This window comes from Haliotis rufescens, unplaced genomic scaffold (assembly GCF_023055435.1).
Source record: "Haliotis rufescens isolate VD_foot unplaced genomic scaffold, xgHalRufe1.0.p SCAF_11, whole genome shotgun sequence".
NCBI classification, from domain to species: domain Eukaryota; kingdom Metazoa; phylum Mollusca; class Gastropoda; order Lepetellida; family Haliotidae; genus Haliotis; species Haliotis rufescens.
The window spans coordinates 14,401,776-14,421,986 of NW_025963791.1; the positions used below are offsets into that span (position 1 = coordinate 14,401,776).

The window sequence follows — 20,211 nt, forward strand, 5'->3', positions numbered from 1 at the left end:
TGCAGCAGATGTCATTAACAATATAGAAATGGGGAAACCCCATCTCAGTTGATGTTGATATAGTTAAAGACTAACATGATGACTTGGGTGAGGTGAACTGTATTTCACTGTTAACAGGAACAATAAAGAGGAAGAGGCCATAACATGTTTAGTCCTTAATTTTGCATCATTGCATTTTCTGTGTAGTTCAAGACTGCAACAGTTTCCTGCATGCCATACTCATTCAGAAACTACAATGTCCTAATACCACTGAAATAAAGAAGAATTTTATAAAGATATCCATCTTTGAACAAAACTACAATGTTCCCAATTTGCCTACCAAGGGTACTTAGTTTGGAATCTTGGATACATCTGAACAAAACTAGTGAGAGTGATTGAAGAACGTAAGTTCAATCAAATCTACCTTTTCACCATATTAAAACAAAACATGATAAAAGTCATTTAACCATTATGAACCACAAGCATGGTCAGTGATGGGTATGGTGCTGACAAGGATCATGATCAGTGTGTATCAGGACATATGGGGACCGTAATCCACCCATAGTGACAATCACATTAAAATCAGATCTAAGTTCTCGCTTCCGCTAAACAAAGATCTGAGGAATCCCATTTATCACGTCAGAACGACCTATCGCGAACGTTGACCGACCACTGAAATGACTCACAAGAAGTCGGCATCAGCCAATTAGAAAGCAGCTCTCTCTCGAGCTTTATGGCACTTGTTTCAACCTGGCGACTTCCATTTCAGACTACACTTGAAAATATGTTGCGACAGTTCTTGATTAAAATTTTGAAAACTGAAAAAACGAACATTCCGGAGTGTCTAATATATGACTGAGATTGTATGGCAGTGCTTTCCACGTACAGTGCAACACCTCCTCCGTTCAAATGTTTATCCAACGGCAGCGAGAGATAATTCTGACGGAATCAGTCGTACGGGACGTAACTGTCGTTCGGAATACCCTGCGTTAACGTTTTCGAGATTGCATGATCAGAAAACACATTCCGACTGTCACTTTCACGATCTGGTAAGCGACGCTCTGATTGGTCGGATGAAAGGTTGTTCTGACGTGACCTGTAATGGGATGTCCTCAGATCTTTGTTTAGCGTTAGCAAGAACCAAGATCTGATTTTAATGAGATTGCCCATGATGATGGCCCATGACATGTCTTAAAGCATAATAAGGATGTGTTTCAATACCAAATCACAAGCAACTAATCCAGGACATTTGCTGCAGATTTGGGACCAAATATTGGCCTCTGGGTGGGTCTAGATAAATCCCTGCTTATTCAGCATGCATCAAGAGCAGTTTCTGTAAACAGTTTCTTGCATGCCATACTCATTCCTTCCTACCTTCTTCTACAGAAAGGAAGTCTTCTTGTCTTCTATAGCACTCCCTGTGTCTAACTGTCCTGTAAATGTAATAAATTAACCAAACACTTTCTTTTTGTTTTCTCATAACTGGTGATAACTGGTATGTTTTTCGGGCAAACTCTTTACATGAAATAACTTACATTTTTACAACACAAAACTGACACTCAATGTGATTATGAAGAGACTGCATGCACATATCTAGTTCTTAACACCAAGGTGACACAGACTTAGCATTGTTTGACTCCTAATAAAGATATTGTTGTTAACTAGTATTCACCGTGTTCACCAAAAAAATGTTTTACCCAAAATATGCATATTATATGGGCTTTTTTTAAAAAAGAAACTCATATTGGATTAATCATGTTACTCTCACCCTAAAAAATACCCAAAGAATGAAAAAAGAAAAGCACTAATTTCTTCATCATGTTTATGAAATAAGCTTTTGGCCTTAATCAGCGGTCCATCACAAAAGAATTGTGAACACAATACATTACTTTAGATTATTATATAAACAACAATGCAAGATTAAATAACACCCTTACCACAGTGATAACTTTTGAAATCAGAATAATGTGAAATGTCTTTTCTACTTCCAACATACAGCATGTACAGATCAGGGTCTTTCACAAATAATGTTAAGTCTTCAAAGTAATAAATAAAACAAGTCTTCCCTAAGGATAACTGAAGATAACATCATCTTAGCTGGAGGCTTAGTTAGGCCAACATAAAATATCCTCTCATACCTCTATTTGAGATCTATTATAACTTGTACCAAAGTGCAGGTTTACTCCTTATGTTCAGTCACTGCAGGGAGCTTCCTGATGAAGGCAAGTGTAAGGGGTCACACTGCTATGTAGCTCATCCAATTTAGTTTTTTATATTATCAATGTAATAGGTAAAATTCTACATACTGGGTATTTCAGCTTGTCATAATTTTCTACCTGATAGACATATCTGAGAACATCTTAACTGCTTCACCCATTACTCAGTAATAATAATATATATATATATATTGACAATTTAGACCATAATAATTTGTGATCCATTTAATATTGGTTTACTTTGTTCTGACAATGTGGATAATTTTATTTTTTTACCAGATCCTACATGAGCTGATCAAAACAAAACACTTGCATGTATGGTAGTAGTACATTCCTTCTGGAACAGAGTCCAAAGACTGCCTTTCTGTATAACCCCCAAATAGTAACCCATGTCTAATGGCTTTCTTGTCTTCAAAATCGGTTGTCACTCCACACATACAAAAATATTCTGTGAAATTCACTAATTGATTAAGTTATTCTTCAGAATCATGTCAGACTCAGAGAACCAAAATAAATCGCATCGATTAGTCTTTAAAATTGGTTATTATCAAAGATCGACACAGGTGTAACTTTGGGGACAAACAAAGTAATATAAGTTTGAATGACTTTTAAAATCTGCGATTGATCGAGTCCAAACTCTAAGCACCATTGTGTCTATCAGAGATCCAACCGGACCAGAAGATTTTTTTTGTGCTGGTCCTTCGGACAACTGGCAAATTTTGGCCCGTGTCAAGCACTGATCATAGTATCTAAACAACAAATAAAAGGGTTTCTTTGATCACTACAAAATCATGTTCCAAGGGTAGGACCACTCAGTTTACAATTAAATCCCGATCTTCTGTCATGCATGTGCTGTACACCGCATAACTGTTGAAGAGGTGTGCAACACAATCACAAGATCGAGGTTCAATATTCTTAATTTGATTACAGGATGGAATTGATCTAAAAATGACGTGGAATACTTTCTGTATAAATCTTATGAATATATTACCATTATGATGAACCGATTCTCAAATTTGTGCCAGCATTTTCCCCATTTGCAGCAAGTGCCATCACAACAACCGGGGTGCCGTAGTACGCATGTCAGAGTATTCGCAACGCCCTCTATAATTCAACTCTACTTCCGATTATTGTTTTTTTAAGAATGCAAATGTTTTGAAGGTTTCTCAGGCGTCGGCGTTATCTAGTTATAAACAGAAACTGATATATCATTGAAAAATACTAGAGCTATCAAATGTCAATGACATTTGAAAATAAAAGTGAAAACTGACACTTCAGACATGACGTCACGGGCACCGCTCATCCGGGGTATTTAATGGCTGCCTATTTACATCGAAGGGCGAAATGGCTAATTCGTCATGATTTCCGGATTTGTCAAAGGTTTGTTCACCTGACAGCATCCTTTTTGTTGAAACAACATTGTTTGATTTTGAACACTTATGACAGCTACCTAAAACAAAGTGAGATGCAAGATAACCAGACCACTGAACACAAAAAGTGAAAACGACTTGTCATGTCATGACGAGGAAGAGATGTTTTAAATCTTTTTCACGTTTTTAACACGAAAGGCAATGAACTTGTTTAGCATAACCATATCCCGATACTTTGTGCGTGACGCACTGTGCATGTACCAGTCTTTTCATCTTGACAGTTTATTTGACATTTGCATTTTTTAAACCGACCATCACTTATTCCTCAGCTTAGTTTTCTATCTGCAAACCTTTCAGAAAATCTAGTAGGAAGAATCAGAGAGAGGATATACCGATCGGTTTTTTGGTTCTTGAAGAATGTGTGAAAGTTCAGCATAGTAAAATAGGTAATCACACAAGTATAATTTTGGATGGTGAATACCCATTATTATGAATAAAAAATATTTTATCGAGCCTCGGTGAGCTAGATTCATAGTGTTTATTGCTAATTCAGGTTATTTTCAATCGCGACATACACGATAACTGTTTAGGTGTAATGTTAAATTCTGTCATAAAAAAGTATTTTCATCTCTCACAAACGCCATCTGAACAAACATGTCCAGAAATGTGCCTTTAGAATATGTTGTCACAATGTCAGTGATTAGTCAGACAGACAGACCCAGCTGTAACTAGTGTTCTTGACAGTGGCATAAAGTCTACCATGTAGGCAAAAAGACAATTGCCCACAGATAACATTTGATCATTATTGTCAGTTCAACTGGAGTAATATCCCTTTAGTTAAAGGGAAGCTGCTCCCGTCTATAAAATGTCAGGTTTGTTTAGAGTCTGCCTGGCCTGTCATAATTTTTCGTAATGAGATAATCTGATATCCCTCACAGTGCCAAAATGAAGCAAGTAACATTTTGGTCATTTTTCAGCTATATTCGGCCAAATCAAACTTCTTAGTTCAAACCCAAAAGGCCTAAAGTTGCCTACACTTGTGAAAGGCTGCAGCTACTTCCTTTTAGATATTGATTTTTGTAATCTTAGACTAATAGTTTGATAATTTGCATAATTATCTGTAAATGACCTAAAAGATACTCTTATTTTCTGTTGATGTGTCCAGAGACCTACCCATTATATGACAATTGGATGTTTATTGACAATGGTTGTATATTTGACAAATCAAAAACACTATTTCTTACTTGTCATGTCATGTTGACTATGGTGCATATGACTCTTGAAGGCATGTCAAATGACATGTGTTGTACTGAAAATTGTACCCAGATCATTTCAGATTGTGAGTTTAAGTAAGATTTTATCGGAATGTGTTCATGACAGATTATTTAAGAAAATATTTTCTATAACCAAGGTAACAAAGGTTGTGTTTACAAAGTGATGTCATGTTTTGTAATTGTAATCATCACCATCATGTAAGTTATTTTGCAAAAGACAACTGTCATTAGGCCATTTTTTGTGATTTTAGCAAAGTTTGATGGAACATTCTTCTGTGTCATTACCAAAATTGAAAAATATCTTCTGAACGTTTTGAATGACAATTGTGGATGTCCCAGAAAATGAACCCTACTTGATAATGATCCTGATTCATTCAAGTTTTGATTTCATCAATGATTTGTTATAAGATTTCAGGGGATCATGTACTAAATTCTGCTAGACGACTGATTTTTGAGAATCTGTGTGCAGTTGTGAACACTTTAGTTTGAGAGTACTGTGACTAGTTGTGTTGCCTCTTTAACCATATTCTATCAAAACTGTCTTGATGACTTATAGTATTTTTGCGGATGTCATACAGCAGAGCTCATTCTTGCCACCCACAACCCTTAATGTCCACAAGTGAACCAAAGTGTTTGGTAACCAGAACATTGAGCACTATTCTAGACATTGGTACAATGTGTGAAGCCCATTTCTGGTGTCCCTCGTCATGATATTGCTGGAATATTGCTAAAAGCGGCGTAAAACCATACTCACTCACTCACTCACTCCATGTTTGTGTACTGATATACATGAAATAACAAGGTGACAAGCAGAACAGTCATCTGCAGGTGTGATCATCTACCCTATTTCTTTGAAACTGTCAACACCATGTTATGTAATAATCCCAAATATATGCAAGGTTAAGAGACAGGTTTCATGTTTGCCATGAACAGAAACGGGATCTTGGCCGACTGTTAACATGGTTTAGGTACAACCGTATAAAAGGACATTAATTCCAACTCAACATTATTATTGACATTTTTCATCATGCATAGAACAGAAAGATGCCCAAGATAGCTCAGCGACTGCCTAGAGAAAATTCCTTGCTTTTTAAAGACTGGGACAAAATTGTAAAAGTTGTGACTTCGTCGTAAGATGTTTATTAGTTAGGTGTCAGCACTACTCCCATGCTTGTACTAAACACACACATCTTGCATCACTTTGGGCTTTCTCCCACATTAAGGTATTGTGGCATTATTTTCAGTAGATTTTAGTCATAGTTTATGGACTAGTATCACTCAGCTGATCTTACTAGACCTGAGGTCATTTTGCTAGACGTAAACTTTGGATGCGCACTATTGCTAAAGATGCAGACTGTATAAATGAAACACATTTCATAGCAGCGCTAAACCTAACTCACTCACTCATTTGATCGGTGAAGTAGCCAAGTGGTTAATGCATTTGTCACGGCGAACACCTGGGTTCAATTCCCCACATTGGTACAATGTGTGTCCCCCTGCCGTGATCTTGCTGGAATATTGCTAAACGAGGCATAAGACACTCACTCACTCACTCACTCACTCACTCACTCACTCACTCACTCACTCAGGTCTACATGGTATATGAGAAAGCTGTATCTGTTTCATTTTCTCTCTCATATTCACAGAATGATCCTTAGCTCTTTCTGACAATTTACACTGACTGATCTTCTTGTTCATTTCAGACACTCATTTGGGTGCTTCTGCCATCATGTCTTTGTAATCAAGGAAGGTAAGTCAGAGTTTGTAATGTCTACCTGTGTCATTCCCCGCAAGTACATGGACATGTCCAGATGTAAAGGGTATAATAAGCATGATAAGCAATTTGCCAAGAACCAATATGAGATTGTCTGAATTGTGTCTTTGACCTGCATCACTTTGGGCCTTCCTCCCACATTAACATGACATGCCATGATATAACTGGAATACTGTTTAAAGCAGCATTAAGCCCAACTCACTCACTGAATTATGTACCGTTTATCTTTCAATAGTCTCCATATGTGGCTTCTTAAAGTATAGCATTGGTTTCCTCTTTACATGTCTTAGGATATTAGACTTTGGTTCTTTGTCTATAGTTAAGGCCCATTTGGTTTTTGGGACACGTGAAGATCCAGGTTAGAATTAATCTTCAGCAACCCATGTTTTTTATAAGAGGTGATCCCAGTTGTTAAGATCGATGCTTATGATGTCAGCTGGTTTGTCTTGCCCAGAATGGATTGTCAACAGACTGCCGTTATGTTGATGGAATATTGCAGAGTGTGGCTTTGTATGGTTATATATCAAACAAACAAAACATTAGTCTTTGAACTCTCAAAACGCTCCTCCTTTTGTATCTTTACACAAAGTTCTATACAACTAGGACAATGTAGGACTGTAACCTGTAACCTGTACAGTAGAACATGGATATAACAAACTACAAGAGACCGGAGAAATCAGTTTGTTATATATGTTTTCGCTCGGAAATGTCAGCCATCTTGGATAAAACAAAACACACTACACATAATTGCAGCATTGACTTGTATTAGCAGTGAGTACTTCATAGCATTCAATTGATTTCATAACATTCAGTCAATAACATTAGATTCATAACAATTTTAGAACCTTGTTTATCAAATATGTATTCAGCATTTCACAATTTACATACAGGGAGATGTGTAGTCAGCGATTTTGCTCCTGCCTTGTTTTGCTGACTGCATTCGTGAAACTGCATCATGCGCATAGGTTTAATGTTTGTTTTACAGACAAGATTAGTCCAATTACAAGAAGAAGAAGAAGAAATGTTTATTTAAGTGTCACATATTGTACATAAAACCCATTTTAAACAAAAGCAAGTTGCCATTAAAAGTACAATATCCAGCCTCTAGGGCTGATGAGACACTCTAAAAGCATTTAAAACATATAACATTAAATATAAAACACAAAATAAAAATATTATATACAGCGTTAAGACTAGAAGAGATGCACTCTCCTTCTATACATGCTGTATAATGTGCTTGCTAAAAGCGGCTGTAAACATGGTAAAGTCACTTCTTGCATCAAATAAGATAATTGCTGAATGCTATTAAAATAAAAAAGTCTTGATTTAATTCAGCTGCCTTGTGTAGTAGTTGATATCTCAGGTCACTGTATACAAAACAATCTATTAAAAAGTGTGATTCATCCTCAATAACATAATTATTTTTTTCTGCACAAAATTTACATATTCTATCATTTAAAGGAATAGGTGGCTTGGAATAGCAGCCTGTTTCGACTAATAGAGGGAGGTTACCACACCTAAACTTAGATAAAACACTTCGATAATCCCTTCGCTTCACACATTTCACATAGTGGCTCACATTCACATCAAATTTGAAAAGTCTGAAAGTCCTTAGCTTGTTACCATTTGGTTTGTTCTCATCATCCCACACTTGTTTACACCATGATTCACTATCTTTCTCTTTCAAGATATCCTTCAGTAAGTTCACTTTTTTCTTGTTATTGTCACTGTCACTGATAATCCCATCCACATTTATGTCTCGTATCATCATTTCAGGTACAGGTAAGATTAACATAAAGCAAGTTTAAGAAGATTGATTCATTGAAACTTGAATCCACTGAGAGTGTTGATACACTGTTGATTGTGTACAGCCAATTGTCAGTGACACTTGACACTGAGTGAGATTTTTCAGCTCACTATACATGTCACTAATTAGTGGTATTTGGGCTTGTCGGGGATCAGATATCAGTTCACTATATATGTTATTTCATTGTAGAGAATTTGTCATGTTCGTAAATTTTATATGATAATATATAGGAGATAAATCAGTGTTTTTGTAACATTTCGTTGTATCCGTTTGTTTGCTCTATACGTGTTCATTATATCCGTGTTCTACTGTAGTGTTATTTATTGCTTTTGTGTCACAACATGTATTCGGTACTTTTGGACATTTATTGATTTTTTGAGATATTGATACTGCGAGTTATGTTTCCTGGTCTTTTAGCTCACCTGGCTAAAAGTCAAGTAAACTTACATCATGGCCTTTTCCTCGATTACAATCACTGATTACCGTTATTGATGCCTTGAAGTAACCAAAGTTGTCAGAGAATGGCTAGTGCCTACATATATCTTAAATGCCATGAGGGCGGTCAGGTAGTCTAGTGGTTAAAGTGTTCGCTCATCACGCCGAAGAACTGGGTTCGATTCCTGACATGGGTACAATGTGTGAAGCCCATTTCTGGTGTCCCCCACTGTGATATTGCTGGAATATTGCTATAAACCATACTCACTCACTCATAAATGCCATACCTCACCTCATAACAAGTAATGTTTGTTGTTGAACTATTATATGTTGACATAATGTTCATTGTGATCATAATAGCAAGAACGGGGAAGACTCAAACGGTGACTCATCAAACTGTTCTTTACATAATCAGAATATCCGGCAATAGTGTTCGTTCGCTTGATCAAATAATCAGTCAGTTGATCAATGTTGAAAGTCAAAACCATTGTCGATTGTATAAAATGTATGATCGATATATAACATCATGAGAAATACAAAAATATGGTCATGACTACAGTCTACTGGGCTCAACTCAAATGGTCCTCATGAATTCATAGTATCAATTGTAATATCAAATAACGTTTTAGTACATGATATACAGCTTTTCCATTGAACGAGATGTTGGTCACATGACCACAAAATTAACATTCGCAAGTGCATGAAGGACACTATTTCATGTTCATACATTTTTCACAAGACTGTGTTCTTGAAGTGACGTAAACGCTGATGGACTACTTACACATTCCTTGGGAAAACACTGGGAATTCCCCAGCATGAGTACATACAGAAGTGTTGTGTCTGATCATTTAGACCCTTTAATCTTGATGTCAGCGATTTAGCATACATTGAGAAACGTCATAAACACCTGCATAATCGTTCACAATGTCTCGCTACAACCCATCCCAGTGGACAAAACGAAAAAATGCATCCAAACTGTTGTAGTATCCACTCAATCCATGTTTAGACTGACAGTGAAAGTTTACAGCCATCTATGAATTTAGTATCTATTTGACACATCTTTATAATCACCTTTCAACTAACACATATAAGCGCAACAGGTTCATGAACAACTTCGGAAATCTCTCCCGTCATGTTTATCATGTCGAACATGTGTTACAACGCGCTATCATTGTGACTGACTTACTGAGGTAGTTACTAACAGACCTTACTCATCCAATGATAATATTATTATATGATTATATTATTTGAATACATTTGTTGTGAACAAACTACAACAGATGTTCCTGTAAAGCAAGTTCATCATACATACGCTCATGTCACCGCTGTGTTTGGGGAACTATTTTATTCCGCGATACAGCTGGTTGTAGTGTGGCTGTCAGTGTAAACATGAAGTCACACGTATAGATCTAGCGCTACATCCATCGCAGTAAAAATTTAAAAATAAATTGATTACCAACATCAAATGGAAGTCAGATTAAACACAATTCTAAAATTTGATTTTTTGATTTTGTAGTTTTCAACATGTACAAATTCATTTTCAAAAACATGATCATAACCAATTTTTTACACTGTCAAATGTTAAACATGTTAGAGGAGTAAGTCATTAAAGAGTTTTCAATTTCATCGTTATGAACTGGCTGGCCCATTGATCAGTGTATTCACACTCCACCAAGAGTTACTTCCCTTCTATCACTAATATCAGTAACTTGAGATGTCCATCAGCTGAACAACCTGCTTGTTGCTGTGCAGCTGTTGGGAATCGTTTAGCATTTCAACCTTGGCAATTGATTAAATTATCATTAATGAAATAACGATAACAACCTTTTTTGTCCATTTACATGGAACATTTTCCACAGTATCCTTCATTTATGCATAACAGTTTATTAAGTAATAAAATTATGAAGTGATATTTTCCTATTCCCTCTAACACTTATTCATGTTTACATTCAACATAGTTAGCAAAGAACATATAATTTTACCTGCAAGAAAAGCAAAAGTAATATGATAACAAAGGTGGAAACTTAACAAGGGAAGCCAACGGTTAATTGACGCCAATAGGTAATTAGCAATGGTCAAACACTTAAGTCAACACCTAAGGGACTTGCTGTCATGGTGTAGTATGGCTAGACAGTACAGTACAGACAGTAGAAAAATTATATATTGGTCGTCCCCTCAACCACCAGTTTAACAAACAGATAAAGGTCTTTTTATTTATTAACAAGAGCATCTAATTTTACTTGTAGTTCATCGGCTTTGCCAATAGGACTTCAGCAAGGAAGCCAGCCTGCCCTTTGGACTGAATTCATCGGTCAGATTTCCTTTCCCACATACAGTTGGTAAGTTTCCTAATTTTCTATAAGTTTCTATATTTTGTTATATATAAATTATATGTATTTTTTAATTAGTTGAATGTCAGCAAGTCACGAATTAGGTTTCTATTTCTGTTTCAGATATATAGAAACATACCAGTATCATGCATGATGAATTTGACACATACTGATTATGTGTCCATCCATTGTGTTTAGGCATATAGTTGTGAGTGAGTCGTTGCCAGCTTACCAGCTGTTTTGCATACTGGGTAACAGAGGTGCCTAGTTTTATGATTTTAATCTAAATATTACAGTATTACGATAAAGTCAGTTGTTAAGAAAAAAATATAGAAATCAACAGCATACATTTAGTAGTTTACTCGTCGCATTGTATGTAATTTGCTTGCAGATTAACATATTATCTTGTTTGGAAGTATGCAGTAGGGAGCTTGTAATGTTAAATTGAAAAGAAATTGTGTAGTTTTCGATTTTCCATTTAGAAAATGTTGAGTAACATGGCGAATGGCAATAAACATTTGAACCGAAAAACTGACGAACTTACTTGGCCGGGTTGCAAGGATCTTTACGGACAAAGATTACTGTAAGATTGCTAAAAATTGCTCCCAAGGTTTTACCTTGACTTTCAAAAGTGGGGATACAGGGGGCCCACAATAATTAATTTCAAGGGTCCTTGCTGGCAATATGAGTGTCCTGTAAAGAAATGCAGTGGTGTCGTGTTCTGTACATTTTAATAATTACTCTAGAAAGGGAATCAATGATCATTTGGACAGGAGCCATGATTGATGGTTGATATGACAGATTACTCTTGATGTGCTGCAGGTACAGTGAATAGTATTGTGTGTGTGTCTCAGGATGCAGTATTTTCTGTTCTGCATCCACTCTCAACATTTGTGCGTACTGAATGTGCATTTGTGCATCACATAAAACCCTGAGTCCTATGTTATCCAGATATTAGTGACAGGGCATAAATAGGGTAGGCACCCCTGTGGTAAGAAGTATTTATGTCTGTACTGAATCAGTACCGGTACCTTGCCAGTGCAGGGGTACCACTTGATGGGAGGTTAAGGTGTCTTAACACTTTGTGACGAGTTGTCTCTTGGCTGCTAAAAGCATTCATCTCACTCAGAAGAAAACTGGGGAAGGTTACTCTGTAGTTGGTATGAAATATAAACTTGTGGGCTGTAAATGTTTGCATCCAAGACTAAAAGGGGTTGTAAGTACTCTCAGTTATAAGAAGCGTTCGCTCGTCACGCCGAAGACCCGGGTTCGATTCCCGACATGGGTGCAATGTGTGAAGCCCATTACTGGTGTCCCCCGCCGTGATGTTGCTGGAATATTGCTAAAAGCGGCGTAAAACCATACACACTCACTCACTCACTCACTCAGTTATAAGATCGGAGATAAGGACTTTGCTGGTGAATCTGCCAAAAGATAGAGAGTTTATAACTTACTGATATTTGTAGTTATGCATTTTAGTGAGTTACAAAGCTGAGTGGTTGGTCAGTGTTCGAAATAAAAGGAGGTCCTGGGGTCCTTGAAGATTGTTACCATGGTACTTTAATCTATGAACCCCACAGCTCTTCAATTTATAACAGTAGGGTTAGGACAAGTACCCCTTGACTTTCATGTTTAATTTCAAACATTGTTAGTTATGGTATGCTGTGAATGTGTTGGAGACAAATGGCATCATGACCTTTCCTTGATGTTATCAGCGTTTGATAGGACATTCCCCTACATCCCTGAGCCAAATATGAAGTATGTTTTGGTTGACAGTCAGTCTGTTTTTGAAACGAGGGACATTGTGTTATTCACTATTATTCAGGGGGCGGTCGGGTAGCCTAGTGTTTAAAGCGTTCGCTCGTCAGACCCGGGTTCGATTCCTGACATGGTAATATGTGTGAAGCCAATGTCTGGTGTCTCCGCCGTGATATTGCTGGAATATAGCTAAAAGTGGCATTAAACCATACTCACTCACTCACTATATTCAGTGTTTGTTACTTCAGAAATTGATAGGGTGGTTGGGTAGCCTAGTGGTTAAAGCGTTTGCTTGTCACCCCGAAGACCCAGGTTCGATTCCCGGCATGGGTACAATGTGTGAAGCCCATTCCTGGTGTCCCTCTCCATGATATTGCTGGAATATTGCTAAAAGCGGCGTAAAACCATACTCACTCACTCACTCAGAAATTGATCATGTTTGGTCATTAGAACAATAGTTGACAACATCAGAGATCCCGGGATCCCCCTTAATTAGAAGTAGTATAACCAGTACAAGCCATGGTCGGAAACTACTGCGACTACGATTCCTTTCAGAAATCTTGAGCTGATAATTATGGATTATGTACAAAGTGAAGGAAGAGTGTTAGAGTTTGGTCAGTGGTCATTCCATCAATGACCAACTTGTATTTTAAGAAAGAAAATGAAGCAAAACTTTCAACCCTTGATTCATTGTGTCACCATACCCAGAAAGTTTGAGATGTTGCTCATGATATCAATCACTTGTTGTTTGGTCAAGATTCCAATATTCCAGCTACAGTGATCGCTCGCTATTGCGCTACCAATGGGGTCCAAATAATTGGTGGGCGTTTTAGACGATGAGCCGTTTAACCGAGGCCGAGGCGGGGGAGCGCGCTCGGCAAATCTCAAATCATCAATAGGCCTAGGCCTATGTGTTTATCTCACGTCACGTCAAAATAGTATATATTTTTATGGACCTAGATCTACCTGTAATATCATTCATTTATTAAATCTGTCATATTTCACAATGTCTGAAATACGTATTCCATTCTAATTTATCATTTTTTGTCAATAAATTAAAAAATTATTCACTATTTCCCGCGATGTTATTGAAAATTAAAATTCTCGGACACACATTTCGACAACGGGTCCGCATCGAACATGTCAAAGAGCAAAATAAAGACTATTTTAAGCAAATCTTTAAATATATTATACAAAGTGATAAATAAAATCAACAAAAATATATCTAAAAGTAATCAAACTTACATCTAAGTTATTATTTCCATCGTTTCGTGCGATCGCGTGTAATGTAAGTCAAATGACATCTCGGCTTTCGTCGCCTTGAATTCTCGGCTCGGACACAACGTTTAATGCAAAAATATATGCATGAAAAATCTTTGTCACAGCTCGTAACCTAGCACGATACATTCGCGATGTTCCATATTTTTAATATATATCGTGATTTCCTGCTTAAAACGTTCAGAATAACACGATTTAACAAAAAATCTTTCGCTAACTTCTGAAATTTATCAAACACGAGCTTGGTATCACAGCTTGATTGGCTGCCTGAGGTCACGTGCTCAAAATTGACCAATCACGAAACTTGTAGCAGATTTCGGCAAGAAAGCGTCATTAGAAACAAATTTTAATCCAATGAAATCGCTTGTTATAACTACGGGGAAAAAACAGGCGATGTTACGAAAGCGCGATTACGAAATGAATGACCGCCGTGTTGTGACAGCAACTACATGTGTGTGACAGTTTAGCCTTAAATTGGATTGCCCACTAATTAAGAATATAAACTTCGCTTGTGGTTCTCTTTTATTGCATGCATGCGCTTCTAAGATCAAAGGATGTATAGTGTGAAAAGTTAACTAGTTGAACAATCGTATTTCCGGGACTTGCCGCGGATGTTTTCAAACAGATTATTAGAACTCCATTCAGCGATAAACCGTTGATTATGCAATGAGAAGCGTTATGTGCAAATAAACAACGAACAACAATACAATCATGTCTGTGTAAAACTCTCAGTATTAAAAGTGTACATAAATTTTGGGAGCCATGCGTTACCGCGCGTAATAACCGAAGTAGCGCTTTATCGAAGAGCGCAATAGCGAGCGATCACTGTATATGACAGCGGTCTGTAAATAATCAAGTCTGGACCAGACAATCCAGAGATTGACATCATGAGCATCGATCCACGCAATTGGGATACAATGACATGCATCAACCAATTCAGCGAGTCTCACCACCCGATCCTGTTAGTTCCCTTTTACGACAAGCATAGTCAGTCGCCTTTTGCGGCATGCATGGGTTGCTGAAAACCTACTGAACCCCGTATTTTCACGGATCGCAGGTGATGTAATCTTGGTAGTTCGACAGATTAACAGTTATTTGTCAGTGTTTATGAAGTTTACATCACCGTTACCAACAGGAAGCATCAGCTTACGTTGCTGCTTCCACCGATTTTTCTGGACTTGCTCAAGAGGACGATATATATATATAACTAACTAACTAATAACTAATAACTAATGTTATGACTTTGTAAATGTAACCTATATTTCACTGATAACAGGGCCAGAAATAGGAAGAGGTTTTATTGCTTAGCATTCAATACAATGATATAACACTATCTCAGAAGACAATGTTAAAATTCCTCAGAATAAAGAAAATATTAACTTTTACAAAAATCCAAATTTTGAACCAAGTAACACTTTTTTTCCAATATACCTGCCAGGGCTATTAGTTTAGAAGCCTGGATAAATCAGATTGGGACCAGTTATGAGAATGATGGGCCAGGCATCAGTATGCAGGGGACCCACATTGCTAACAGTTGTTTGTCTTTCTTTGATTTCTCAATAAACAATGGCAATCTGAACCACTTTTATATCATGTAATGGATTCTTAATACTATATAAATTGCCACGTTATCCGAAATCATGTGAAAAAGTAATTTTGAATGTAAACATGGTGAAGGTGGGACTGAGTTGAGGTGTTGAAAACCATCAAACTTATCATATCCTCATCCTTTGCTGCTGAAACAGATGTGATCTTTAGTACAACCATGACTTTGTTTATCTGAAGAGATACAGAAATGTAGTAGAAGAAAAAGGTGCATGGCAGTCCCTGCTGTCTGAGCTGTAGGGGCATCCAGGCTGTTCTTCATCACACACGTGCTTTCTCTCATATTTACCAGTTCCAATTACTGCAGTATGGTTTTTCACCCAAGCCTCAGATGTATAGTAAACAAACCTAGCCTCAGCTAAGAATTTCCTTTGTTTCATGAATATCATTTCAGGTTATCAGGTCAGCAAGGGGTAATGCTTTTTCTTTTTGAAGATGCTCATCATGTTTGTATTTTCTGCAGTGGTTGATGTGTGTCAAACTTGTCAAGGTACACTGCAGGTTTTGTCTGCATAGAAAGTAAAACAGAATCATTAGGTAAAATCTTTGACACATTTTTTTATCCTTGTTCATGTGGCCGAGGTAATAGGATATTGGTAGGTTAGTAGGGGAGAGTGTCAGACAATCCGGCCCCATGGCTGCAGCAGATGCTAGTAATGAATCTCCAACTGGAATTACAAACTCCCCACTTCATCTTACATAGCAATAACTAATGTCATGATTTTGTAGAAGTAACTTGTATTTCACTGGACAATCAGAGCAAAATTAAGAGGTTTTTCCCCAAATTGCCTGCAAAGGGCACTTAGTTTGGAATCCTGGATAAGTCCCTGCAATTTAACTCTTGCAATGGCCACTAGGATTTGAAGTTAGTGTTTGTTTTCAGTAACCCATAAAGTTATCTACTAGGGTTGCCATCTACCTAATAGTGAAAGAGGTAGCCCACAGATTTGTGAAAAGCAATACTATAGGGAATCAAGTGTTTTTGACTTGAATTATTGCGTAGATGCCCTCACCATAAGGGATATTGTATTTTTCTGAAGAACAAATTTAAAACAATTTTTAAAAAACGAAGAAGCAATAAAGATGGACATGTTGTACCTTCACAAGGATGATAAAAAATGTTCTCTCTCCAACTCAAATCAGCTCCTAAAAAATGTTGAAAGTTTCGTTTGGTTTCCATGGCAAACAGTTTGGATGCTAATTTATCCAGTGTTCCTCTGTGTAGACAATAAGGTTGTTTAGTCTGGTTGATGAGGCATTATCTTGTCGCGGTGAAGACACAGGATCTATTGCCCACATGAGTACTATTTGTGAAGCCCATAATTGATGCCCCCCACAACGTCCTATGGCTGGAATAATGCTAAAAGTTGTGAACGTACTGACAAAACCCAACTCACTCACCCACCTTCTTGTGTAATATTAACAGACTCATGTAAAGGAACTGTTTTAGTTTTTTTTAGAATTTGACAACCGTCTCTGGTGTTTTTTCTTATCTTATGACTGCTACACAAAGATTATTAACAATAGAGGTTATCCTTCCATGGACTTTTTCCAAATGTCCTTGGGGCAGTTCTTCTACATATCACTAAAATGTCAAGGGTCAAGGTCACAAGATACAAAAACCTCAAAAGATGGTTTGTAGGTGCACTTTCTCAAAAAGTATTAGTGCAGTTGTCAGAAGACTTGGCTGATGCATGCCTTCTCTAGAATGTAGACCTGTTAAACATGGCTGTGTCATTGTCAGTAATAATTATTTCTCTACAGGCATGAAATTGTATGTTTGCATGTATCTTTACAAATCCTGCTACTGTTAGTGTTGCTGCTATGTCTATCAAAGGTCAGTCATCTTTGAGGCTACTGTGTAACATTGTTGTCATTTTTTGCCTGTTACTTTTAAGATCCCTGAAGATCCGGGGTAGAATAGGTCTTCAGCAACCCATGCTTGTCGTAAGAGGCAACTAAAGGGATCGGGTGGTCAGGCTCGTGTGGCGTTGAACAACAAACCAAACCAAACCTGAGACTTGGATAATTGTTGGACTGTTGAGAAGTCAAGGTCTTGATTAAGGTCAAGATCTGAAAGTGATGTTTTGTGACTGGAAGTACATGATGGTACATCAGGACTATAAACTGTGAAGAAATGACAGTGACAGGGCTGTTTGTCTCTTTGCATGTACTTGCAAACACACCTTTTTCTTACAATATTCAAACTTTGTGTGGCTTTTTTGTTTTACTTTGTAGACGGCAACTTGTGTACAAGAGCATGAACACCTGTCCTTTTTCAATGGTCGAAATTAAGCTTATGTTTGCACCTATAGTATTTGAATCAGGGCATGTCCTAAATCTTTAGCTTTTAACTTTAGGTCAATGAGTCAAGGACCCTTTTACTTTCCATCTTCCTGAAGCGAGGGAGCTAACTGACTGTAAAATTTCAGTTTCCACCCTTACCAAACTAGTCTGGAATTTCAGGGCTCGATTGTAGTGCCCCCAGTGGCTATTACGGGTTTTGTCCTTTCTATGTCCCTCCTATTGACCAATCAGATTCCAACTCTCATACCAGTTGCATGTGCTTCAAACAAAATGGCAGCGCCCAGTCAAGACGATCAGATCGATAATCAAGATGTATATTGTAATAAAATGTGAGCACCTTGTTTAGAAACATGGAAGGATTTGGAAAATATCTGTTGACGCTGAGTTGGTGGTACACATCCTTTACAAATGCAGCAATTGGCCAAAATCTGCATGGCAGTTGATGAAGCAGATGTCAATTTCGTTACCTGATTTTGATTGGACTAAGCATAGACTCGTTATTCCACCCCAAATATAACTCCATAATTCCAGCCTAATTCTGAACTGAAACTGAACTTTTAAAGTCAGTTAACTCCCTTGCCTCGGGAAGATGGTTTACTTTCATGCTGAGTTAAGATGTTTTCACATGGAAATCTTGATTAATAGACCACCTCGACTAACCACCATATGACGATGTAGGATATTGCTTAGTGAGGCAGAAAACCACAAACATTGAAACTTTAGGTATTCTTATACTTCTGATAAATGTTGATGGATAAATGTACTAATATATGCTTCAAACAACTGAAACAATATCAGCACCATAAATCTTTGGACAATCTGCTTTATCTTGCACTACCAGTTCCATGACCTTGGGACAGCGAGTATTAAACAAGTTAGTACAAATTGTCTTGAAAACAAAAACATAATAAACTGTTAATGAAAAATATAACCTGATCTCTTTGGAGTGCGTATATCTTTAAGCACGGAGAAAGAGAAACACGGAAATAGAAGTTTGCTGCATTACAGATGTGTAAACTGTTCTGTTCTATAGCCAGGGAGATCTTATCTATTTCTTCAAAGTGTCCGTGACCTGCACTGCCTATTGACACAATTTATGCTTGGAAAATATCAAAATTAAAGGGAATGCTTCTCTTAAAGTATTCAGTTAAATTGATCTGAAATAATGAACTTTATTTACGAAAAAAACAGTTGGTTGCTTGAGTTCTGTGAATATGGATGCCTGATATTGAGGTGAGGTGGGTGTAGAATGTCTGAATGTGTTTTACAAATGTGTGTGTTGTACAGGTATGTATTTCGGTACACTGATGTTGGTTGAATGTTGGAAGCAGGAGAGAGTCTTTAACTGTTGTGGCAGTGAAATGTAGGGGAGCCACAGGCTGTTGTGGCAATGTACCAAAGGTGTGTGTGTGTGTTGGGGGGAGGGTGTGTGTGTTGGGGGGAGGGTGTGTGTGTGTGTTGGGGGGAGGGTGTGTGTGTGTGTTGGGGGGAGGGTGTGTGTGTGTGGGGGGGGGGGAGGGTGTGTGTGTGTGGGGGGGGGGAGGGTGTGTGTGTGTTGGGGGGAGGGTGTGTGTGTTGGGGGAGGGTGTGTGTGTGTTTGGGGGAGGGTGTGTGTGTGTTGGGGGGAGGGTGTGTGTGTGTTGGGGGGAGGGTGTGTGTGTGTGTGTGTGTTGGGGGGAGGGTGTGTGTGTTGGGGGGAGGGTGTGTGTGTTGGGGGGAGGGTGTGTGTGTGTGTTGGGGGGAGGGTGTGTGTGTGTGTGTGTGTTGGGGGGAGGGTGTGTGTGTTGGGGGGAGGGTGTGTGTGTGTGTGTGTGCAGGCTTTTGTGCCAATGTACCAAAGGTGTGTGTGTCTTGGGAAGGAGGGGTCACAGGCTGTTGTGCCAATGTCTTGGGGGGGACGGAGAGGGCACAGGCTGTTGTGCCAATGTCTTGGGGGAGGGGGGGGGGGGGGGAGAAGAAGGGGACAAGGGCTGTTATGCTAATGTACCAAAGGTGTGTGTGTGTCTTGGGAAGGAGGGGGTGCAGGCTGTTGTGCCAATGTATCAGAGGGGTTTGTCTGGGACTGAAGGGAAGATGGT

At 38.1% G+C, this 20,211-nt stretch overlaps 2 protein-coding genes across 4 annotated transcripts in view; one reads left to right on the forward strand and one right to left on the reverse strand.

Annotated features, from left to right (window-relative positions):
• LOC124110633 (3-phosphoinositide-dependent protein kinase 1-like) overlaps positions 1 to 3,391 on the reverse strand; it is a 28,934-nt gene extending 25,543 nt beyond the window's left edge. For 2 of the 3 annotated variants that reach the window (XR_006857274.2, XM_046469947.2), the window contains exon 1: positions 3,187 to 3,391. Coding sequence is in view for 1 of the 3 variants with exons in the window: in XM_046469947.2 (XP_046325903.2) it covers positions 3,187 to 3,189 (3 nt within the window). In the remaining 2 variants the exon portion in view is untranslated. Of the gene's footprint in view, positions 1 to 1,353; positions 1,413 to 3,186 lie in introns of all 3 variants that reach the window. The other variant, XM_046469948.2, reaches the window with a different exon arrangement.
• Positions 3,392 to 3,452: 61 nt separating this feature from the next.
• The window catches only part of LOC124110632 (myocardin-related transcription factor B-like), a 103,421-nt gene continuing 86,662 nt past the window's right edge, over positions 3,453 to 20,211 (forward strand). Inside the window, exons 1-3 of the mRNA XM_046469945.2 lie at positions 3,453 to 3,575; positions 6,543 to 6,589; positions 11,102 to 11,194. The gene's annotated coding sequence lies outside the window, so the exon portion shown is untranslated. The remainder of the gene's footprint in view (positions 3,576 to 6,542; positions 6,590 to 11,101; positions 11,195 to 20,211) is intronic.